Genomic DNA, 23,992 nt, shown 5'->3' with positions numbered 1-23,992 from the left:
CAGTCCAGAAAGGTCACAAGAGCAACAGTGAAAGTTGCTGAAGGCGCCAATGAGGAAAGTAGCCCTGCTCCAAATGCAGCCAGCACTTGGGTCGCAGTTGCCAAGAGCAACTGCAGCCCAAATACCAGTCCTAGACATCTACTCTCTCCTGCTGCCACTTCCTGCAGTGATATCATTTCAGATCTTTTTTCTGTAAATTCACTTATGTACTATATTTTATGGTGTGAAAGAGCAAGAAAGGTACAAAGGCCCTGTCTGTACTTTTCTGAATTATTTATAGGAGGCTTTAAAAACATGTGTAAAGAATTAACTGCACATCTCAGAAATTAATTGATAAAAATCATACGAATAATGAGTGACGTTCTAATTTCTGCTTACCCAAACATGAAATCTATCCATGTAATTAAAATTCCTAGATGTTGGAGCAACATGAAAAGATTTCTATCACAATTTTGAAATATACTTGTTTACATACAGCTTAATAAAAATTCTACCAAGATGAATAGTGCAATTATGTGCAATTATAAAACTGCATCATGAACGCCAGATCTTCTGCATTTAATGCCCATATCTGATTGCTAAAATTCAATATCACCATGAAATATGCTCTTGGGAGTAAAGTTGTTAAGCATTGGCTTAAATGGGTAGTTCTTTGAAGCAACATCCTGAGAGACTGAATGAGTAAGATGCAATCTCTTATTAATTAAACTGCAATGGGAGGAATAATTAACAGCAACAAAAGCAGAACTGTAAACACTTTTCATAGACAAGACTATTAACTTTGAGAATTTCAAGATCAGAGGAAAATTAGAAACACAATTTTAACTATTGGTGAAAATACGATATTGAGCATTTTGAGAGGATTGGCATTAGAATACAGAGATGGCAAAGGAATCAAAATAAACAACTCTAAGATCTTTCAAACAAAAATGTTCTGCTCTTCTTTGTGTCCCAGAGTAACAGCAATAAAGCTCCTTCAGCTCCCACCCAGTCCACATGTGGATCAGTGAGGCTCTGGACACCAAAGTAAGGGGTTTAGGGTCATTCTTCTTGATCACCCCTAAAGTGTTCCAATTTTAATATCATTATGCCGTTATTGAACACTGTATTACTAGCAAAGAGACCACTGCATTAGCACAATACTATATGTGTGTGTCTTGTCTTTAAGAGAGAAAGAGAGAGTACCTACAAAATATACTGTAGCTGCTGCTGGGAACAATGATGAATAAAGCAGGAATTTTATCTTCAAAAGGTTTGGAATCCATGACAGAATTTCTTGACTATCTCCCACCTGCTACCATGCAGCCAGCAAGTTGCTTTATATATGGAACGACTCATTGCAGTCCACTAGGCAGAGAGGATTGACTAACAGTTTCTGGCATGCTTGCTGTGACTCCCCTTGATCTGGGACATATCCATGTATGCCTGGAGACTGCAGTTGAGAATCACTAGTTTAACAAGATTGGAAGACAAACATAATTTCACAATATCTCTTAGGGAAATTGCTACAGATGTCTAACTAGCTTTATAGGCTGACCAAATTGTAAAACATCTCCTGATGAATACTTACATTTCAAGAGACGTGATCTAAATCTTTGCAAATATCATCTATGTCCTACTTTGTCTATTAGATTAGGATAACTTTGGGATTGTCAGTTTGGCTGTTTATTAACAACGCAGTACAGTAATGATTTGTATTTTAACTGAAGTATCTATTTAAATCCGTGCAATACAAGGATGGTACAAAAAGGAAAGAGATCTTGAAGACCATCTGAAATTCATGTCTAAATGCACTCTTTGTGGCTCTTGACATACACAGTAACTCTTATAAAGTTGTAAAAGTTTGCTCCTGTGTAGGAAAAAAAAATAGCCCAGGAACAATTGCCATTAACTTTATGTTACTTCAGTCATTTAGAAAATCATTAAATAAATCATTTAAAGTTTGGATGGGTTTCCTAAGATTTTTCTTTTTTTTTTTTTATTATACTTTAAGTTCTAGGGTACATGTGCATAACGTGCAGGTTTGTTACATATGTATATTTGTGCCATGTTGGTGTGCTGCACCCATCAACTCGTCAGCACCCATCAATTCGTCATTTATATCAGGTATAACTCCCAATGCAATCCCTCCCCAAACCCCTCCCCATGATAGGCCCCGGTGTGTGATGTTCCCCTTCCCGAGTCCAAGTGATGTCATTGTTCAGTTCCCACCTATGAGTGAGAACATGCGGTGTTTGGTTTTCTGTTCTTGTGATAGTTTGCTAAGAATGATGGTTTCCAGCTGCATCCATGTCCCTACAAAGGACACAAACTCATCCTTTTTTATGGCTGCATAATATTCCATGGTGTATATGTGCCACATTTTCTTAATCCAGTCTGTCACAGATGGACATTTGGGTTGATTCCAAGTCTCTGCTACTGTGAATAGTGCCGCAATAAACATATGTGTGCATGTGTCTTTAGAGCAGCATGATCTATAATCCTTTGGGTATATACCCAGTAGTGGGATGGCTGGGTCATATGGTACATCTAGTTCTAGATCCTTGAGGAATTGCCATACTGTTTTCCATAATGGTTGAACAGGTTTACAATCCCACCAACAGTGTAAAAGTGTTCCTATTTCTCCACATCCTCTCCAGCACCTGTTGTTTCCTGACTTTTTAATGATTGCCATTCTAACTGGTGTGAGATGGTATCTCATTGTGGTTTTGATTTGCATTTCTCTGATGGCCAGTGATGATGAGCATTTTTTCATGTGTCTGTTGGCTGTATGAATGTCTTCTTTTGAGAAATGTCTGTTCATATCCTTTGCCCACTTTTTGATGGGGTTGTTTTTTTTTTCTTGTAAATTTGTTTGAGTTCTTTGTAGATTCTGGATATTAGCCCTTTGTCAGATGAGTAGATTGCAAAAATTTTCTCCCATTCTGTAGGTTGCCTGTTCACTCTGATGGTAGTTCTATTAGCTGTGCACAAGCTCTTTAGTTTAATTAGATCCCATTTGTCAATTTTGGCTTTTGCTGCCGTTGCTTTTGGTGTTTTAGACATGAAGTCCTTGCCCATGCCTATGTCCTGAATGAGACTACCTAGGTTTTCTTCTAGGTTTTTATGGTATTAGGTCTAACATTTAAGTCTCTAATCCATCTTGAATTAATTTTCGTATAAGGAGTAAGGAAAGGATCCAGTTTCAGCTTTCTACTTATGGCTAGCCAATTTTCCCAGCACCATTTATTAAATAGGGAATCCTTTCCCCATTTCTTGTTTGGTATAGGTGTTCTTCCTGTTTGATAGTTTTCCTTCTAATAGTCAGGACCCTCAGCTGTAGGTCTGTTGGAGATTGCTTGAGGTCCACTCCAGACCCTGTTTGCCTGGGTATCAGCAGCAGAGGTTACAGAAGATAGAATATTGCTGAACAGCGAGTTTACCTGTCTGATTCTTACTTTGGAAGCTTCCTCTCAGGGGTGTACTCCACCCTGTGAGGTGTGGGGTGTCAGACTGCCTCTAGTAGGGGATGTCTCGCAGTTAGGCTACTCAGGGGTCAGGGACCCACTTGAGCAGGCAGTCTGTCCATTCTCAGATCTCAACCACCGTGTTGGGAGATCCACTGCTCTCTTCAAAGCTGTCAGACAGAGTTGTTCGCGTCTCCACAGGCCTCTGTTGCTTCCCCTTTTGTTGTTTAGCTGTGCCCTGTCCCCAGAGGTGGAGTCTACAGAGACAGGTAGGTTTCCTTGAGCTGCTGTGAGCTCCACCGAGTTTGAGCTTCCCAGCGGCTTTGTTTACCTGCTTAAGCCTCAGCAATGGTGGGCGCCCCTCCCCCAGCCTCGCTGCTGCCTTGCGGTTAGATCGCAGACTGCTGTGCTAGCAATGAGGGAGGCTCCGTGGCTGTGGGACCCTCCCGGCCAGGTGTGAGTATAATCTCCTGGTGTGCCCGTTTGCTTAAAGCACAGTATTGGGGTGGGAATTACCCGACTTTCCAGGTGTTGTGTGTCTCAGTTCCCCTGGCTAGGAAAAGGGATTCCCTTCCCCCTTGCGCTTCCCAGGTGAGGTGATGCCTCGCCCTGCTTCAGCTCTCGCTGGTCGGGCTGCAGCAGCTGACCAGCACCGATTGTCCGGCACTCCCTAGTGAGATGACCCCAGTACCTCAGTTGAAAATGCAGAAATCACCGGTCTTCTGTGTCACTCGTGCTGGGAGTTGGAGACTGGAGCTGTTCCTATTCGGCCATCTTGCGCCGCCCCCTATAGGGTGATTTTTTTTCTTATATGATAATATAGATATAACAAATAGATAAATTTTCTCTTACAATGATATAATTTTAGAGGTAAAATTTATGCTATTACAATATTTGCTGGTTTGGAGATTTATAAGATACTGGAGAATGAATACTAAGGGCTTAAATCACTCATAAAATAATTTCATTATATTCTATATTTTGAATGTTTTTCTAACTCTAACAAAACTCCAGTTTGAAGTCATCTAAAAAGGCTTATTCCTAATTACAGTCAAGGTGCAATTGGCTCAGTTTAATGATCCAGATATTTCAAGTGACATTCCAGATGTTCAATATTCAAGCAACATTCAATACCCTGACTGATGAGTCCTCATCTTCTCCTTGCCTCAGTCTTCTTAAGAAGGAGCAAGGTAATATGTATTTCTCCCCTTATTTGTGGATGCTGATAAGATACACTATGAAAGTCTACTGCAAAGTGAAAAAAGAAACCTATAAAGTATGGAGGATTTTGAAAATATAATGGAAGTTTTTGTGAATGGCTTCTTGAGTTACTTTTTAAATTTTGTTACAGAAAGAAACCAACAAAAAACAGGTAGTTTGGTTAGGATAATGAAGGAGTACAAACACAATCACCTGCATGGAAATGACGCAGGTCCTCATCTAGTCCCTTACCACCACTGGCAAGATTGAATTTAGAGAAACCCAACTTGGTAGTTATGAGAACCATAAATATACCTCAGCTTTCAAATATTTTGTCCCTCTGTTAAACTTGTGTTTATGAGATCATGAGTTCCAAATTTTGGTTCAGCACCTATGCTGTCCAACTTAAGACAGCTACTTTATACCACTGATGAGAAATTAACCCAGTCAGTAAGTTATATGACAACAATGACTTTGGGGAAAGATTCAGAGCGAAACTATCTCTTGATAAAATAAGAAAAAGTGTATTGCTCTTTCCAGTGATTTTAATTCCCATGTTTCCCTAAGTTTCTGTTAAAAAAATAATACAAACAGAAAGAAGCATATAAGGCAAAATACTTAATAAAAGGTATAAAGCATACTTTATAAGTCAACATATAACTAGATTTCCTTTGTCCCACTGCTCAAGTCTTATTTAAAGCAACTATCAGGACCTGAGGAACCTGGGCTACCATTGCCACTTTGTGCTTAAATCTCTGTTCATTCAAAATGATATGAAGAAAGAGCCCATGGATGCTTTATGAAAAACAGCAATCTACAGAGATCCTGTCTTAGCTATTGCTGCATTTCTCAGAAGCTTACTGCAGACAAGTAAAAAAAAAAAAAAAAAAAAAATTAAAAATGAGAGTAAGATGTGAAATAGACAACACAGAGCCCATAAAATACAAGTCATAAAGCAAATTGTGTCTTTCGCAAAACTTTCTGGTACAAATCAGTGATAACACTGATGGGGAAAGAAAAAACAAAACAGTGTCCTTCTAAGCAAAATTTCCATCCTATGAAATTGAATCTACATGCTGAAGTACAGTGAAGTGACTAGAATACACTGATTTTTATAAAATAGGAAAATTTCTAACCAAGGTCTTGTTAACTTCATTCTAGCCTGGCTTATATTTTACATAAAAAATATTTAAGTACATCTATTTATGTGCTATCCTTTGCTTACAAGTAACCCTCAAAACAAGGGCATTGTTGTTATGAAAACCCATTCATTTGGGTCGTGAATGATAACCTATTATGTCAGTGGTTACAGGCCTAACAACCAGTCAGGAAAAGAGCAGGATGAGCATAGGGTAGAGCCTCTAAATGGCTGGAGCTTGTATGTCTTTGGCTTCTTGCATTTTTCCATTATCCTTGTCCTTGCAGCATTTCAGGGCAGCTTCCCATGGGAGATACTTTTTTGAGCACGAGTTGGGGAGCACGTTTATCAGAGCCACTGTTTATCAGACTGCTGTGAATAAGATGACCTTTTCCAAAAGGTCTTCATTTTGGAGTGTATGCAGATCATGATAGTGTGGCAGTGACACACTTAGATTAGTATTTCTAAACCAAAAACAGAGAAGGAGAGACTTTCCTTACCCCTTACATCCATGCACACACCGCTTGTGCACTCTCTGGAATGAAACAGAACTCTGGCAGCCACTCTTCCACAGTCAAAGAGAAGGCTTCTTATCCTTACAAACTGATATTTAGTCTGATATGCCCACATACAATAAATAACCATTTATTTCTAATATACTCAGACTATTCCATTTGTATGTGATTCCCAATGCCGTGGGGGGAAAATATTTTGAAAGCATCAACTATCAACTGACATTACTGCCTCATTCTCTACCTTCTTTTCTTTTGTCTAAGCTTGATACCATGCTTTACTTATTTTAAAAACCATTTAAGACTATTTAAAAATCAACATATTCTCCCAAATCTTGTCTTGATTCCATAAATCCTCTTTCCCTTTATAGTCCTATCTTGAATTAAGGTTTCTTACCAATTATGACATCTATAGCACAGTACATTCTTTATATGGTTAAAAAAATTCATTTAACCACAACCTAACATGTTATAATTCCTATCAATCTGTCAGGTGTTTATTAAAATAAAAATGTAAATGAAGCAAGATTAGCATCATTTTGTCTTAAGATATAAACCATCTATATTAGATTCTAAAGATTCCATGTTTATTCTCAGTAATTACAGAATCATTTCAAAATGTAATATTTTCCCCAAGTCCACAGTCCAGTTTTCAATCTTTGGTATTATTATGATGTTCCTAATTAATCTTAAAGTGATTTGGAATTTCAGTTGTTTGCCTTGGGGTTCTGATAAGTTTCCAAAAAGTAGTAACACATTTTTACGTATTTCCTTTTCTGACTAATGACATTGATATGCATGATTGTGAATTCAAACTAAAAACAAAATTATTTGTATTTAGTTCATCAAGATTTTAATAAAATTGAAAAATCATATTTTAGGACAAAATTTATCTGCTTTTAATCAAAATTTCACCATTGGTAGTCTGTTAAGGAAGTTTCTTTCTTGATGCAATCTTCTTATAAAAGGCAGTTATTTCTAAATCACATATCCTGATGCGAATTGGCTTATCAGATGCTTTTCCTATATAAAAAGCATTTGATCTAGGGAGACAATTGTAAAGATAGGCCCTGAAGATGGGAATTGATGAGGAAGGGGCTATTTTGGAACAAAATTAAAAAGTAACATCCCTGAGTAGAGTTACAGACCTAATGAGAATGTCTCATTCTAGGCAGGGATGAAATCAATGACCCTGGCCTCATTAATGAATGTTATGAACCATTGAAGTGTACAGATAACACTGAAAACTATCACAAATTTACAAATAGAAAGTATTCTGTCTCAAGAACAAGACTGGCACAGTGATCATATCCTGCATTTTATGGAAGTTTTATGAAAAGTATCTACACTTACTTTGCAAATAAAAAAAGACCCTCCATATTTGAGGTTGCAGCAATCCCATTCTCAACTCCACTCTGAAATGTTGGATGAGATCATCTCTTCTGGCACAAAGAATATTATTCCAATTAGGATATTTAAGAGTTAGTCTTGGCAACAAGGTTGAGTTCATTATGGGACCTTGGCAGGTCAATTCTTGGGAAGTGAAATGACAGGCGCATCCCTGGAGGATGGAGCAGAAGTGTAAAGGCAGAGACAAACTGCACTGCATAGTTACCTTCCCATACCTCTCCCACAATCTACATCCCAGACACAGGTCCATGTGCTTCCAATGGGACACCGTTAACTCAGGTTGCAGCACATAAGATGAATGCCATTAAAGGTGTAAAAACTGTATCAAGGTCCACGCAGCCTAAGTATGAAAGTAAAGGTAGACCCTCACCCACTCAGCCTTCTGTAAACTCAAAAGCTTATATCTATTTCACTTCTGCAGACCTATTTGCTTCCTTGTTTCTGTGGAAGGATACTTTGCTGACATAACAGGATACCTGGGAAGCCCTCAGGAGCTCACAATAAGTCTTCACTCTGATTGTGTGCTTGAGAGATGAATCTAATTTTGAGGAAATCCATTCATCATGCTACCCTTTCCTCAACTCCACAATGGAGTCTAAAGTATCCCCCTTGTCCATCTTCTTTCTTAGGTTCTCTAAGGTCAAATTAAACAATTTGTATATGTTTTGATGTTTTCAGAAGAAAAGAACTAAATTTAATATACTGTTATTACATTGCCAAATAAGCCATGCATTTAAGTAAAATGTTTAATTTTGACTTATTTAGTGTCCTTATAGCTAATAAGGACTAACTGTAATGCAGAGATAGTTATCCTAGGCACGGGCACAAATTCCTATTTTAAAAGAAATTTCTAGTACTGTACTATCTGCTGAATTATTTTGCCAATTATTATTATGGGCTTTCTATCCTGGGAAAGCTAAAGAAAACAAAAAAGCAAAAATTAAAACATTTTCATATTTGTAACTTTTCATCATGGATCTAGGTTGTACGGGCATTTATGAAGATTAATAGTAAGAATATAATTGAAAAGAATTAGAGGGAGCACAGTTTTCTCTTTAATTTCTCCATCTCCAGTCATAACAAGTACAACTGTGACCTAATCCAATTCAGTGCCATTTTCTGAGCTTCCACGATGCTTTGTTCAAACCTCTATTATAATATTCATCATGGTGTAGAACATTACTTTACTTTTCTGTAATTTTAATGGCAGTGATTCATCTATGATATTCATCTTTGGAAACTTTTCTCCCTCTTCCTCTACTGCCTTCTCCTTCCCACTCCTAACGTAGTACCTTGCATACAAGAAAAACCAGGTAAACATTTGATAAATTAATGAATGGTGAACAAATGAATGAATGATGACATCTATGTAAAAGGATTACAGAAAATAATAAAGTATTCAAATTGCTCTTTAATCAGTTATTGGGTGCTACTGTTTTATAAATAATCCTTAAAAGCTGAATGCCAGACAATATCTACAGAAGGGAAGTAAAAAAAATCAATTTTCCTATTTATACTTCATTGACAAGCTTTAGAAAAGGACACACTCTCAATACAATCAATGGCTAAGGAAACTATGTGGATTTCTTAACTGAATATTATAAAGCTTTCCTTTCTTGTGTAAGATCCAAATTCAGTTAACTTCACCATACACCATTCAGAAATGACGTTATAAATAAAAACACACTCTAAGAAACACTTTTCTTCCTGTTAGAGTCATCAGCTAAATATTTTCATTCACATGAGAATATACAAAATGATTACTAAAAGATTAATGGAAATCATAAAATACTTGTTCAGCACCATTCTCATATATTGAGTATATTTTCCCTAAGAATACTATTAGTAACTTTAAAATTGCTCATAGAACAGTATGTTTCCACTTAAAAGTCCAGCAGAATACCTAACAGCTAATCTACCTCTCAAAGAAAATTTACCATATGCCATGATAAATGTTCTATTACTTGAACGCAGGCATTCTAGGGAAATCTGTGTAGAATTGGATAGTTGTATGGTGCTATCATCTTCAACCTCCAAACACCCATTCTTTCTTATTTGTCAGTGCTAGCTACAACCTAAGACAATGAAAGAGCCATTTCTTCCACTCAATTTAAAGCCAGTATTTCTAAAGTCATTGAAGAAGCTGGTTCCTCTCATTAGAAAAGATTCTAGACTTGTCACAAATTACCCCCAGACCAGAGGCCATGGTAAGACATGTTCCCTTTATTCTCCCTCCACCTCTGTGCAGGAATTTTGTATCCCAGTAAAATAAAAATACAGTTAGATCTGGGGTTATCTCATTATATTTGAAGCCTTCTGCTCTACAACACACCATGAAGGTGTGAGTTCTTTAAACTAAAGAGAATTGCAATCATTCAAAATCTCCAATTAATGTACAAACAGACCTTAATCTGTTATCTGGGATCTGGTTCAGATGATACCTTGATTCTGACTTCCATTAAATAATGAGCAAAAGGGGGGCAGAGCAAGATGGCTGAATAGGAACAGCTCCAGTCTCCAACTCCCAGCACAAGCGACACAGAAGACCGGTGATTTCTGCATTTTCAACTGAGGTACTGGGGTCATCTCACTAGGGAGTGCCGGACAATCAGTGCTGGTCAGCTGCTACAGCCCGACCAGCGAGAGCTGAAGCAGGGCGAGGCATCGCCTCGCCTGGGAAGCACAAGGGGGAAGGGAATCCCTTTTCCTAGCCAGGGGAACTGAGACACACAACACCTGGAAAGTCGGGTGACTCCCACCCCAATACTGTGCTTTAAGCAAACGGGCACACCAGGAGAATATATCCCACACCTGGCCGGGAGGGTCCCACGCCCACGGAGCCTCCCTCATTGCTAACACAGCAGTCTGCGATCTAACCGCAAGGCAGCAGCGAGGCTGGGGGAGGGGCGCCTGCCATTGCTGGGGCTTAAGTAGGTAAACAAAGCCTCTGGGAAGCTCGAACTGGGTGGAGCTCACAGCAGCTCAAGGAAACCTGCCTGTCTCTGTAGACTCCACCTCTGGGGACAGGGCACAGTTAACAACAACAACAAAAGCAGCAGGAAGCTCTACAGACGCAAACGACTCTGTCTGACAGCTTTGAAGAGAGTAGTGGATCGATCTCCCAACACGGAGGTTGAGATCTGAGAAGGGAGAGACTGCCTTTTCAAGTGGGTCCCTGACCCCTGAGTAGCCTAACTGGGAGACATCCCCCACTAGGGGCAGTCTGACATCCCACACCTCACAGGGTGGAGTATACCCGAGAGGAAGCTTCCAAAGTAAGAATCAGACTGGTACACTTGCTGTTGAGCAATATTCTATCTTCTGTAACCTCTGCTGCTGATACCCAGGCAAACAGGTCTGGAGTGGACCTCAAGCAATCTCCAACAGACCTACAGCTCAGGGTCCTGACTGTTAGAAGGAAAACTATCAAACAGGAAGGACACCTATACCAAAACCCGATCAGTACGTCACCATCATCAAAGACCAGAGGCAGATAAAACCACAAAGATGGGAAAAAAGCAGGGCAGAAAAGCTGGAAATTCAAAAAATAAGAGTGCATCTCCCCCTGCAGAGGAGCGCAGCCGATCGCCAGCAACGGATCAAAGCTGGTCAGAGAATGACTTTGAAAAGATGAGAGAAGAAGGCTTCAGCCCATCAAACTTCTCAGAGCTAAAGGAGGAATTACGTACCCAGCGCAAACAAACTAAAAATCTTGAAAAAACAGCAGAAGAATTGACAGCTAGATTAATTAATGCAGAGAAGGTCATAAACGAAATGACAGAGATGAAAACCATGACACGAGAAATACATGACAAATGCACAAGCTTCAGTAACCGACTCGATCAACTGGAAGAAAGAGTATCAGCGATTGAGATCAAATGAATGAAATGAAGTGAGAAGAGAAACCAAAAGAAAAAGAAGAAAAAGAAATGAACAAAGCCTGCAAGAAGTATGGGATTATGTAAAAAGACCAAATCTACGTCTGATTGGGGTGCCTGAAAGTGAGGGGGAAAATGGAACCAAGTTGGAAAACACTCTTCAGGATATCATCCAGGAGAACTTCCCCAACCTAGTAGGGCAGGCCAACATTCAAATTCAGGAAATACAGAGAACGCCACAAAGATATTCCTCGAGAAGAGCAACTCCAAGACACATAATTGCCAGATTCACCAAAGTTGAAATGAAGGAAAGAATATTAAGGGCAGCCAGAGAGAAAGGTCGGGTTACCCACAAAGGGAAGCTCATCAGACTAACAGCAGATCTCTTGGCAGAAACTCTACAAGCCAGAAGAGAGTGGGGCCAATATTCAACCTTCTTAAAGAAAAGAATTTTCAACCCAGAATTTCATATCCAGTCAAACTAAGTTCATAAGTGAAGAAAATAAATCCTTTACAGATAAGCAAATGCTTAGAGATTTTGTCACCACCAGGCCTGCCTTACAAGAGACCCTGAAGGAAGCCCTAAACATGGAAAGGAACAACCGGTATCAGCCTTTGCAAAAACATGCCAAAATGTAAAGACCATCGAGGCTAGGAAGAAACTGCATCAACTAATGAGCAAAATAACCAGTTAATATCATAATGGCTGGATCAAGTTCACACATAACAATATTAACCTTAAATGTAAATGGACTAAATGCTCCAATTAAAAGACACAGACTAGCAAACTGGATAAAAAGTGAAGACCCATCAGTCTGCTGTATTCAGGAGACCCATCTCACATGCAGAGACATACATAGGCTCAAAATAAAGGGATGGAGGAAGATCTACCAAGCAAATGGAGAACAAAAAAAAGCAGGGGTTGCAATCCTAGTCTCTGATAAAATAGACTTTAAACCATCAAAGATCAAAAGAGACAAAGAAGGCCATTACATAATGGTAAAGGATCATTCAACAGGAAGAGCTAACTCTCCTAAATATATATGCACCCAATACAGGAGCACCCATATTCATAAAGCAAGTCCTTAGAGACTTACAAAGAGACTTAGACTCTCATACAATAATAATGGGAGACTTCACACTCCACTGTCAACATTAGACAGATCAACGAGACAGAAAGTTAACAAGGATATCCAGAATTGAACTCATCTCTGCACCAAGCGGACCTAATAGACATCTATAGAACCCTCCACCCCAAATCAACAGAATATACATCCTTCTCAGCACCACATCGCACTTATTCCAAAATTGACCACATAATTGGAAGTAAAGCGCTCCTCAGCAAATGTAAAAGAACAGAAATTATAACAAACTGTCTCTCAGACCACAGTGCAATCAAACTAGAACTCAGGACTAAGAAACTCAATCAAAACCGCTCAACTACATGGAAACTGAACAACCTGCTCCTGAATGACTACTGGATACATAACGAAATGAAGGCAGAAATAAAGATGTTCTTTGAAACCAATGAGAACAAAGATACAACATACCAGAATCTCTGGGACACATTTAAAGCAGTGTGTAGAGGGAAATTTATAGCACTAAATGCCCACAAGAGAAAGCTGGAAAGATCTAAAATGGACACTCTAACATCACAATTAAAAGAACTGGAGTAGCAAGAGCAAACACATTCAAAAGCTAGCAGAAGGCAAGAAATAACTAAGATCAGAGCAGAACTGAAGGAGATAGAGACACAAAAAAACCCTCCAAAAAAATCAATGAATACAGGAGTTGGTTTTTGGAAAGATCAACAAAATTGACAGACCACTAGCAAGACTAATAAAGAAGAAAAGAGAGAGGAATCAAATAGACACAATAAAAAATGATAAAGGGGATATCACCACGGACCCCACAGAAATACAAACTACCATCAGAGAATACTATAAACACCTCTACACAAATCAACTAGAAACTCTAGAAGAAATGGATAATTTCCTGGACACTTACACTCTTCCAAGACTAAACCAGGAAGAAGTTGAATCCCTGAATAGACCAATAGCAGGCTCTGAAATTGAGGCAATAATTAATAGCCTAACAACCAAGAAAAGTCCAGGACCAGATGGATTCACAGCTGAATTCTACCAGAGGTACAAGGAGGAGCTGGTACCATTCCTTCTGAAACTATTCCAATAAATAGAAAAAAAGGGAATCCTCCCTAACTCATTTTTAGGCCAACATCATCCTGATACCAAAGCCTGGCAGAGACACAACAAAAAAAGAGAATTTTAGACCAATATCCCTGATGAACATCGATGCAAAAATCCTCAATAAAATACTGGCAAACCGGATTCAGCAGCACATCAAAAAGCTTATCCACCATGATCAAGTGGGCTTCATCCCTGGGATGCAAGGCTGGTTCAACATTCGCAAATCAATAAACGTAATCCAGCATATAAACAGAACCAAAGACAAACCACATGATTATCTCAGTAGATGCAGAAAAGGCTTTTGACAAAATTCAACAGCCCTTTATGCTAAAAACGCTCAATAATTTGGTATTGATGGAACGTACCTCAAAATAATAAGAGCTATTTATGACAACCCCACAGCTAATATCATACTGAATGGGCAAAAACTGGAAAAATTCCCTTTGAAAACTGGCACAAGACAGGGATGCCCTCTCTCACCACTCCTATTCAACATAGTGTTGGAAGTTCTGGCTAGGGCAATCAGGCAAGAGAAAGAAATCAAGGGTATCCAGTTAGGAAAAGAAGAAGTCAATTGTCCCTGTTTGCAGATGACATGATTGTATATTTAGAAAACCCATCGTCTCAGCCCAAAATCTCCTTAAGCTGATAAGCAACTTCAGCAAAGTCTCAGGATACAAAATAATGTGCAAAAATCACAAGCATTCTTATACACCAGTAACAGACAAACAGACAGCCAAATCATGAATGAACTTCCATTCACAATTGCTTCAAAGAGAATAAAATACCTAGGAATCCAACTTACAAGGGATGTAAAGGACCTCTTCAAGGAGAACTACAAACCACTGCTCAGTGAAATCAAAGAGGACACAAACAAATGGAAGAACATACCATGCTCATGGATAGGAAGAATCAATATCATGAAAATGGCCATACTGCCCAAGGTTATTTATAGATTCAATGCCATCCCCATCAAGCTACCAATGAGTTTCTTCACAGAATTGGAAAAACGGCTTTAAAGTTCATATGGAACCAAAAAAGAGCCCGCATTGCCAAGACAATCCTAAGTCAAAAGGACAAAGCTGGAGGCATCACGCTACCTGACTTCAAACTATACTACAAGGCTACAGTAACCAAAACAGCATGGTACTGGTCCAAAACAGAGATATAGACCAATGGAACAGAACAGAGTCCTCAGAAATTACACACACATACAGCCATCTGATCTTTGACAAACCTGAGAGAACAAGAACTGAAGGAAACCCTTTAATAAATGGCTGGGAAAATTGGCTAGCCATAAGCAGAAAGCTGAAACTGGATCCTTTCCTTACTCCTTATAAAATTAATTCAAGATGGATTAGAGACTTAAATGTTAGACCTAATACCATAAAAACCCTAGAAGAAAACCTAGGTAGTCTCATTCAGGACATAGGCATGGGCAAGGGCTTCATGTCTAAAACACCAAAAGCAATGGCAGCAAAAGCCAAAATTGACAAATGGGATCTAATTAAACTAAAGAGCTTGTGCACAGCTAAAGAAACTACCATCAGAGTGAACAGGCAACCTACAGAATGGGAGAAAATTTTTGCACTCTACTCATCTGACAAAGGGCTAATATCCAGAATCTACAAAGAACTCAACAAAATACAAGAAAGAAACAACAACCCCATCAAAAGTGGGAAAGGATATGAACAGACATTTCTCAAAAGAAGACATTCATACAGCCAACAGACACATGAAAAAATGTTCATCATCACTGGCCATCAGAGAAATGCAAATCAAACCCACAGTGAGATACCGTCTCACACCAGTTAAAATGCCAATCATTAAGAAGTCAGGAAACAACAGGTGTTGGAGAGGATGTGGAGAAATAGGAACACTTTTACACTGTTGGTGGGATTGTAAACTAGTTCAACCATTATGGAAAACAGTACGGCAATTCCTCAAGGATCTAGAACTAGATGTACCATATGACCCAGCCATCCCACTACTGGGTATCTACCCAAAGGATTATAAATCATGCTGCTCTAAAGACACATGCACACATATGTTTACTGCGGCACTATTCACAATAGCAAAGACTTGGAATCAACCCAAATGTCCATCTGTGACAGACTGGATTAAGAAAATGTGGCACATATACACAATGGAATACTATGCAGCTATAAAAAAGGATGAGTTTGCTTACTTTGTAGGGACATGGATGCAGCTGGAAACCATCATTCTTAGCAAACTATCACAAGAACAGAAAACCAAACACCGCATGTTCTCACTCTTGGTGGGAACTGAACAATGACATCACTTGGACTCGGGAAGGGGAACATCACACACCGGGGCCTATCATGGGGAGGGGGGAGGGGAGAGGGATTGCATTGGGAGTTATACCTGATATAAATGATGAATTGATGGGTGCTGACGAGTTGATGGGTGCAGCACACCAACATGGCACAAGTATACATATGTAACAAACCTGCACGTTATGCACATGTACCCTAAAACTTAAAGTATAATAAAAAAAATTTAAAAAAATAATAATAGTGAGGAAAAATTCATTCCAGTTGCCATATTCGATATCTGAATTATTTGATTTTTTTTTTTTTTTTTTGAGACAGGGTCCCACTCTGTCACCTAAGCTGGAATGCAGTGGCATGATCACCGATCACTGCATTCAACCTCCAGTGTTCAACCTCCAGGGTTCCAGCAATCCTCCCACCCCAGCCTCCTGAATGGTTGGGACTACAGGCATGCACCACCACATCCCACTAATTTTTATATTTTTTGTAAAGATGAGGTTTTGCCATGTTGGCCAGGCTTATCTTGAACTTCTGTGCTTAAGCAATCTGCCTGCATGGGCCTCCCAAAGTGCTGGGATTACACAGGTGTGCCACCACACCTGGCCCAAATTATTTTGTGTTAAACACTTGTTAGATTCCTAAGTGAATGGTAGGTATGGTAGGGAACTCCTCTGCCATTCTCCTATTGCAATCCACACTCACACATATCTCCACCTCCCCCAATACACATAAAGGCATACTACATATACAACTTTGTTTTGAGTATAGTTTTTTTCTTGTGACTATGTAATAAACCACTTTAAAATGATGTGTCTAGGAGGATGGCCATCATCTATCCAAATTTTCTTCTCTCCTATCCGGCTTCTCCTACCATTTCATTTGTCCTTGGTCTTTATGAGATTTATTACTAGGCCATAAAGATGTCATAATCCTGGAATAGAAAAGGAAAAGTCATCAACTACAACAGTTCCCAGAACATTCTCACTCACAGCGATATTAAACATCATAAAACTTCCCTTCTCACAATAGACCTTGGAAACTGGGTGCTATCCTCAAGCTTTAGGCCAACAAATTAAAATAGAAGGAGGAGTTGAATGCAAATTACAAAGATTATAGGTTTTACTTAAGAAATATCTCCTATTTTTCTACACAAACCCAAATCTCCCCAAAAAGTCCATGATTCCCTTCAGATTATGCTAATACTCAAGCTGTAGAGGAGAAAGAACTGTGGTAGAAAAGAAAAATAAAGCAAAAGAGAAGCTAGGAGAGAAAAATTGCAAAAAATCAATCATAATCAATTGAGAATACAATTTAAAATTACGAAAAATTTTAAAATAAAAACACTGGAAAAGGTTAAACATATTACTGGAAAATGGTAAATGCTACATCATAAATCAATAAGAAGGTATTATACATAGTTTTTTAAAAAAGGAAAAATAGCCAAGAAATAAATTAGTATAAGAAAGCAACAAGTGAAGGAAAGGCAAAATTTAGAAATATGAAAGCAGACAAGATGTCAAGCAGTTTTTAAAAATCTTGAGGTCAGAGGCAAAATTTTGGAAGGGGATTTGGAGAAAGTTTGAACAAATGTAATATATTTGTAATGTCCTTCACCAATCTAACATACTTCCTGATTTTAAGAACATAAAATGTAACCTATATAACTTTTTGGTCATTAAAGTAATCTTGCTAGGCTCATTAAAAAGCATAGTTGTCTCAGATTACTGCAATTTTAAAAATTTTAATTAACTATCAACTGCAGAACTTACTGACAGTTTATGAGAAACAAGATGAAACCTAAGAACAAAAGAAGCTATACATTTTATTATATAACAAATGATGTTTACAGGTTTTTATTTTTTCCTGTGTAGTGGATAAAAAAAAGAAAAAGAAAAAATGTTTCAGATGCCAAAGAGCAGAAAGGAAAAGAAAACACTCACTGGATAAAGCTTGTACTTCATATATGTCTGTCTAATCAGCAAATATAAACCTGAAGCATTGAAACCAAGGGTCTGGTGGCCACTGACTAGGTATACATGTTTAGGATAGTCTCTGAGCTTCAATTTCATCTTTAAAATGAGGGAGTTGGATTAGAACATTATCTATGTCTGATTTAACATGACTGTTCAAAAGCTACTGTAGGCCGGGCACCATGGCTCACGCCTGTAATCCCAGAACTTTGGGAGGCAGAGGTGGGCAGATCGCAAGCTCAGGAGATCAAGACCATCCTGGCCAACATGGTGAAACCCCGTCTCTACTAAAAATACAAAAAAAATTAGCCAGGCGTGGTGACACGCTCCTGTAGTCCCAGTTACTCGGGAGGCTTAGGCAGGAGAATAGCTTAAACTGGGGAGGCAGAGGCTGCAGTGAGCTGAGATCGTGCCACTGCACTACAGCCTGGAGACAGAGCAAGACTCTGTCTCAAAAAAAAAAAAAAAAAAAGGCCACTGTAGTGGATGCTGTGGTTTTCCACCCAGACAGTTCCCTCCAAAGTCCTTCAAGAATTGAAGCACTGATTCCTCCAGCTGCTGGGGCTATTGGTTGACAGTGCTTAGCTGCATCCCTCTCTAGGAATTGCCCTTGACCAAAGAGATCCACCCAACTCAAGGTTATACCCCAGCCTGGGAGCAGCCTTGCATCCAATGCCTTATATCTAATGACTGGTCCATAAAGAGATATAAAGGCTGAGCCCTCTTGCCCCGATTTAGGATATGGCTGCATGGCCATCCCAGCCCTAAAGCTCCTAATGGTGTCAGCTGAGGTCTTTGTGGCAACTGCATCACAGTTCAACCTCTCCCTTTGCCCAATCCTGCTTACTTCCTTCCCTAATAGGTGTTGAACTTGAGAGCACAATCCAATAAACTTGATGCCCCAGTAAATCTACATCTCAGGGTCTGTTTTTGCAGGAACCCAACATATAAGAGACCCTAAATACCTCTTACTTTTGTGAAAACATCAGTGCCTCCTGGAGATACACTTTTATTTTGAGATTTGGGCTGTAGTTCTTGCTCTCAGTAATCAGGAATTATGAAGCCAGCAATATTATCCAATAATTATTTGTATAAAACATTATAAAATTATTTCAGAGTAATAAGGATTAGGTAGAAATATAGAAATGCTACATATTAAAATTTTCACTCACTATTTCAACAGTAAAAATGTATATTATACTCTAATTTTAAAAAAATAAACAAATGAGTGAATTTTTTAAGCCTTTGATTCTCTAAGAAAAATAAACGCTAGCACTAATAACTGAAAAATAGAGAAAGCTATTAGGATGGGGAAAAATTAAGCAAAAATACAGAAAGTAGAAGATTTTACTAATAAGAGGTAAAAAACAAAGCACTCTTGAGGAACTAATTAAATTAAAAAGTGAAATACAAATGAAAGTATTACATTCATAAAAACTCAGAATTATGGAGAAAGAAAATTAAAATACATACATAATAAATGCCATTGCTCAAAATGCTTATATCTCATTAAATTAACCGAAGTTTTTATATTCTTTCCTGAATTTGATATTCTTTTAAGGTGTTCTTTCAAGAACTTTGATGTTTTTTTTCTTTCCCCAATTTCTTTTTTCTGTCCTACTGTTTTTCCTCTAATGTATACAGATTTCTACATGTCCAGTACATTTCCAGTGAGATAAACCAATACACTTCTCTGTCATTGAGGTACCTCTCTTGTCCGCTTTATACTTTTGTCTCTTTCTTGCATAAGTCAATTTCTTCTGATAAAAAAAAAAAAAGAAATTTGAAACTGACCTTGAAGAGGCAGTTTGTTAAATAGACACGTATTCTCTAACATGAGTTCAACTGCCTCCTTCACAATTCAAAAATGAACTATCTACGAAACAAAGTAGATGTTTCAGAGATACGCCAAGCTTGGCAACAGGAGAACTCATGGATGCCACTAAAGTAGCAACAGCTGATTTCATAGTCATGGAATGATCCTGCACCTGATCCCTGTCAGGATAACAGAGTCTTATTTACTGTCTCCAGCTTTGGTTCGTCTAAGTAGGTACTGTTTTCTGTTTACTTATCCCCCAGCTTTAGGCCTGGAACAATGTTGAACATAGTGTCACAGGCCCTGGTGCCAGACAGGATCAGGGGCTGTGGAATATTTACAGTTTCCCTTCTTCTGCTTCCATAAATGAAATGGACAGTCTGAATGGAGAAAATCACGGGCCAGCTGGCTAAAAACACAACTGGCAGCAACACAGTTGGGTCCCTTCCAAGAGCTGGTGTTTAAAGAGAGGCCATTTAAAGAACAAATTCCACCTACCACAATAGTGGGCCAGGACACTAGCTGTAGGATGAAACACTCAATTTCACTCAAAATGATTTTTGTTTCCAAAGTTTGGAAACTAGATGTGCCCCCTTCTTCTCAAGAAATTTTCTAGTCTTAGGGTCAATCCCTTAAAATAGCCAATCTTTCCACTTACAACAAATGACAAATGTATAACTTTGAGAATGTTAAACAAATCGTGTGCCATGGTGGCCAAAGTCTTATTTTTGCTTACCTTCACACAAACACACAAAAATAAAATTAAGAAACCAAGATGGGAAAAGAGAGAAACAAGAAATGACTTTAAGAATGTAGATGGGATAGCATGGAAGACAGCCAGACAAACTAATTTGAAAGGTTATTAATATATAATTAGGTCAACTGACAAAGAAACATAATTTTCTTTCTTTCTTTCCTTCTTTCTTTCTTTCTTTCTTTCTTTCAATAAAATCTTACTCCAACTTTGATGTTTAAGAAAAAATGCAATAATCTTCTTGGGGGAAAAATCACGTTGAAGCACTAGATAACCAGAAAATAAATGCTAATGAATTTTTTTTTTTCTTGTAGGCTGTGATGATGACAACCGTAGGCTGGCCATTTATTTAACCCTAAATCTCTGACAAGTGCCAAATAAGAAATATGCATAACACCATATTCAGGGAGATAGATTTATACACAAAACAGTTCTGTATATTGTGAGATAATCATTTTTTTTACAGCCCAGGAGCAGATGAATTTGAAGGTGATTTCGCGAAACTCTCTTTTTGTATATATATATACATGCATAAATGATTGAAAAGACAAATGAAAGAGGGCCCCAGATAAAAAGGAAAGGCGTTCAGCTAGGTAGTTGCATCCAGCAGCAGTTCTCTGATGCCATAATTCCGAAAACAGATAAAGCTAATAGCTTGAGACCCCCCTGGAAGGCATTACCTCTATATAGGGCACGATCTTGCAGGAGAAGTCCTCCAGCAGCCACTTCTTGGTCAGCTCGTGGAAGATGACCAGTGGAAGGCAGAAGAAGATGATGAGAAAGTCCCAGAAGGCCAGGTTGGCCAAGAGGGAGTTGGAGATGCTCCGCATGTAGTAGTTGTGACACACGATGCACATCACCGCCAGGTTGCCAATGATGCCGGTCCCGAAGATCACCACGGACAGACACATGACCGCGTAGGCGCCATAGGACTCCTGGGTCAGCGGGTAGAAGGGGTTCTTCAGTCTCACACGCCGGTTCGTGCTGTTTCCCCGGCGGGGACCCCCAGGCTCATGGATTCCTTCACCCAAGGACCCATTCTGGGCCAGCGCCCGGCCCGGGAGTGCAATTGTCCGCCCTTCGTGCCCCGCCGGTCCATTGGCCGTCTTGGGTGGGGGCTTGTGGTGGGAACCTTGGAGTTTCCCGGCTCTCCTTGGCCAGTAAAAAAGATCGTTGGCTCCGGGCACTGTCTTCACACTCTGCTCCTGGCTGCGCCCGGAAATGCCAGCGCCTCTGGGACCCTTCTCTTCCTCCTCTGAGATCTGAAGGAAGAGCTGGAGGGCCGTGGGGCTCCCTCTCCCCAAACTTTCAGGCGGCTCCTGACCCCGAGCACCTTTCCACCTCCAGGGTCCAGGTGGTCTGGTTGAAGGTCCCGGGGGTCCAGCTGCCGACGCCTCCGCCCTTCTGCCTGCAGCCGGGTCACGGCCCGGGGCAGCCGGCAGGTCCCAGGAGGGCGCCGCAAGCACCGCTGCCCCCTGCTCCTCCCTGGGTGTTCTGGCTCGCAGAACGTCTCTTGCAGAATTTCCTGGTCCCCAGACGTCCCTGCCGCGGCGCTGGATCGCTGTAGGTGAACAGCTCTCCCCCAAACAAGTTTCGTTCCTGGACGCAGGGGCGAACCCGAGGGCAGAAGAAGCAGACACCTTGAGCAGTAACAGAAGCAGTAGCCGCGACATGCGGGCGAGAAGCGCGCCTGGGGCTCGCATGGCTTGGTGAGGGCACACCCGGCAGCCGCAGCTCCTGCTTAGTTAGGATCGACACCTGCTGCCGAAGTTGCTGCTGAGAGTTAGGCACATGTCACATACTCACCCCCGCCCGGGAAGCGGGGAACCGGAGATTACGGGGATAGCGGAAGAAGGGTCTTGGGGGTCACACACACGCCCAATACAATCCTTCCTCGTTTGCCATCTTGTGCATTTCTCAGCCAAATTCAGTCCCAGCGAGGTGTGCCCTCCGAGGTTCGTAGAGGGAATAGGCTACTCCCGGTGACTGACCTTGAAAAGTTGCAATCAACACCTGACTGTTGATTATGTTGAGACTTGGGGGAGCCCGGACGAAGCCCCACACTCCTCACTGCCTTTGGGTGGGGGTGGTGGCCTTCTTGGTAACAGTTGCTCTGCCTATTTACATCCTTTCGACAGTGTTTTATCCAGTTGCAAGCCGAGGTCTCTAGAGGAAAAGAAAAACAAGTCCCCCGCCCCCAGACGACTGGCAGTCACAACCCCGCTCCCAGCTCGCTGGAAACAGGTTGTAAACAGTCGGAAGCAGAGCTGATGAGCCGGCGAAACTCTTGCCCCACCGAACCCCAGCGACTTGAAAGCCTACAGCAGCCGAGAAGAAGCGAGATTCCAACCCCGCGGCCACTGCCAAAGTTGCTTCTCCTCCAGCTCAAAGTTGACGACTGGGCGAAGCGGGCTGCTGGACGGCGTGCCGCTGCAGAAAAGGAAATCGTAGGGAGAAGGGGGAGAAGAGGGCCCCTGGCCGTCGGTGGACGGTGCCGCTGGCCGCGGGAGCTAGTCACTGCCACAGCGGGCGCGGCCGGGGCAGGGAGGGTGGTGCCTGGAACCGCCGCGGGCCAGGCAGTGCGCGGCCGGGAAGGGGAGGTGGCCCGGCTTCGCCCTCGCGCTCCAGTCGCTGCGCGCGCCCGCGAAGCTCGACTCTTCGCTTGTTGCCTCCTCCCACTCCTTCGCCTCCTTCTCGGAGAGATACTGGTTTGTGGGGAGACGGGATCCCCTGGTGGTTCACCACTCACTAAACCCACACACGTTTCATTCAAGCCATTTGTAGCGGCTTCCACTCCGAGGAGCTGGGAGGGAACAAGGGCAGAGGCGCGGAGCCTGCGCGGCTCGAGGCTAGGGATGGGCGGGACAGGTTAATTCCCCAGATGTCGAAACCAGCCTGACAGGTCCCCGAGCCCGGGCTGGGGGCGGGTGCGGGGCGGGAGTGGAGGTTGGGGGTGGGAACGGAATATGAGAGGGGTCGGGGGAGGGAAGGGAAGAGGGTAGCAGGGGAGAGAGCAGCAGGGTCCCCTCCAATCTGTCGCGGCCGATGCGCATGCCCAGGTCTCAGCTCTGGGGGGTGGGAGGGCGGGGGCGGGGTGGCCGGTGGAGGAGGGTCCGCGGGGAGTTAGAAGGTGAAACCTCACCTCCTCAGGTATTCCCTAGAGTGAAATATGAGAGAATGGGAGCTCAGAGGTGTCAGTCATAGGGAATTACCAGTTCCAGGATTGGGATGCAGAGGGAGAATGCTCAGGATGCACCATTACCTTTAACACTGAGTTAGGAAGCATCCTATCATTACTTCGTACCACCCAAAGCATAGTGAAGTAGTTGTATTTGATGAAGTAGTGGAAAATGACTGGAGGCAGAAA

At 41.0% G+C, this 23,992-nt stretch overlaps 1 protein-coding gene across 1 annotated transcript in view; it reads right to left on the bottom strand.

The window, feature by feature from the left end:
• Window positions 1–23,507, bottom strand: part of GPR37 (G protein-coupled receptor 37) — a 28,619-nt gene extending 5,112 nt beyond the window's left edge. Inside the window, exon 1 of the mRNA XM_033193303.1 lies at window positions 21,306–23,507. Within this exon, the coding sequence (XP_033049194.1) occupies window positions 21,306–22,328 (1,023 nt within the window). The 5' untranslated portion in view covers window positions 22,329–23,507. The remainder of the gene's footprint in view (window positions 1–21,305) is intronic.
• Window positions 23,508–23,992: the final 485 nt, after the last annotated feature.

The sequence above is a fragment of the Trachypithecus francoisi genome, unplaced genomic scaffold (genome assembly GCF_009764315.1).
Source record: "Trachypithecus francoisi isolate TF-2019V2 unplaced genomic scaffold, Tfra_2.0 Lachesis_group4, whole genome shotgun sequence".
NCBI lineage: Eukaryota > Metazoa > Chordata > Mammalia > Primates > Cercopithecidae > Trachypithecus > Trachypithecus francoisi.
The sequence above is the reverse complement of the archived record's forward strand: the minus strand, read 5'-3'. Positions and strand labels throughout refer to the sequence as shown.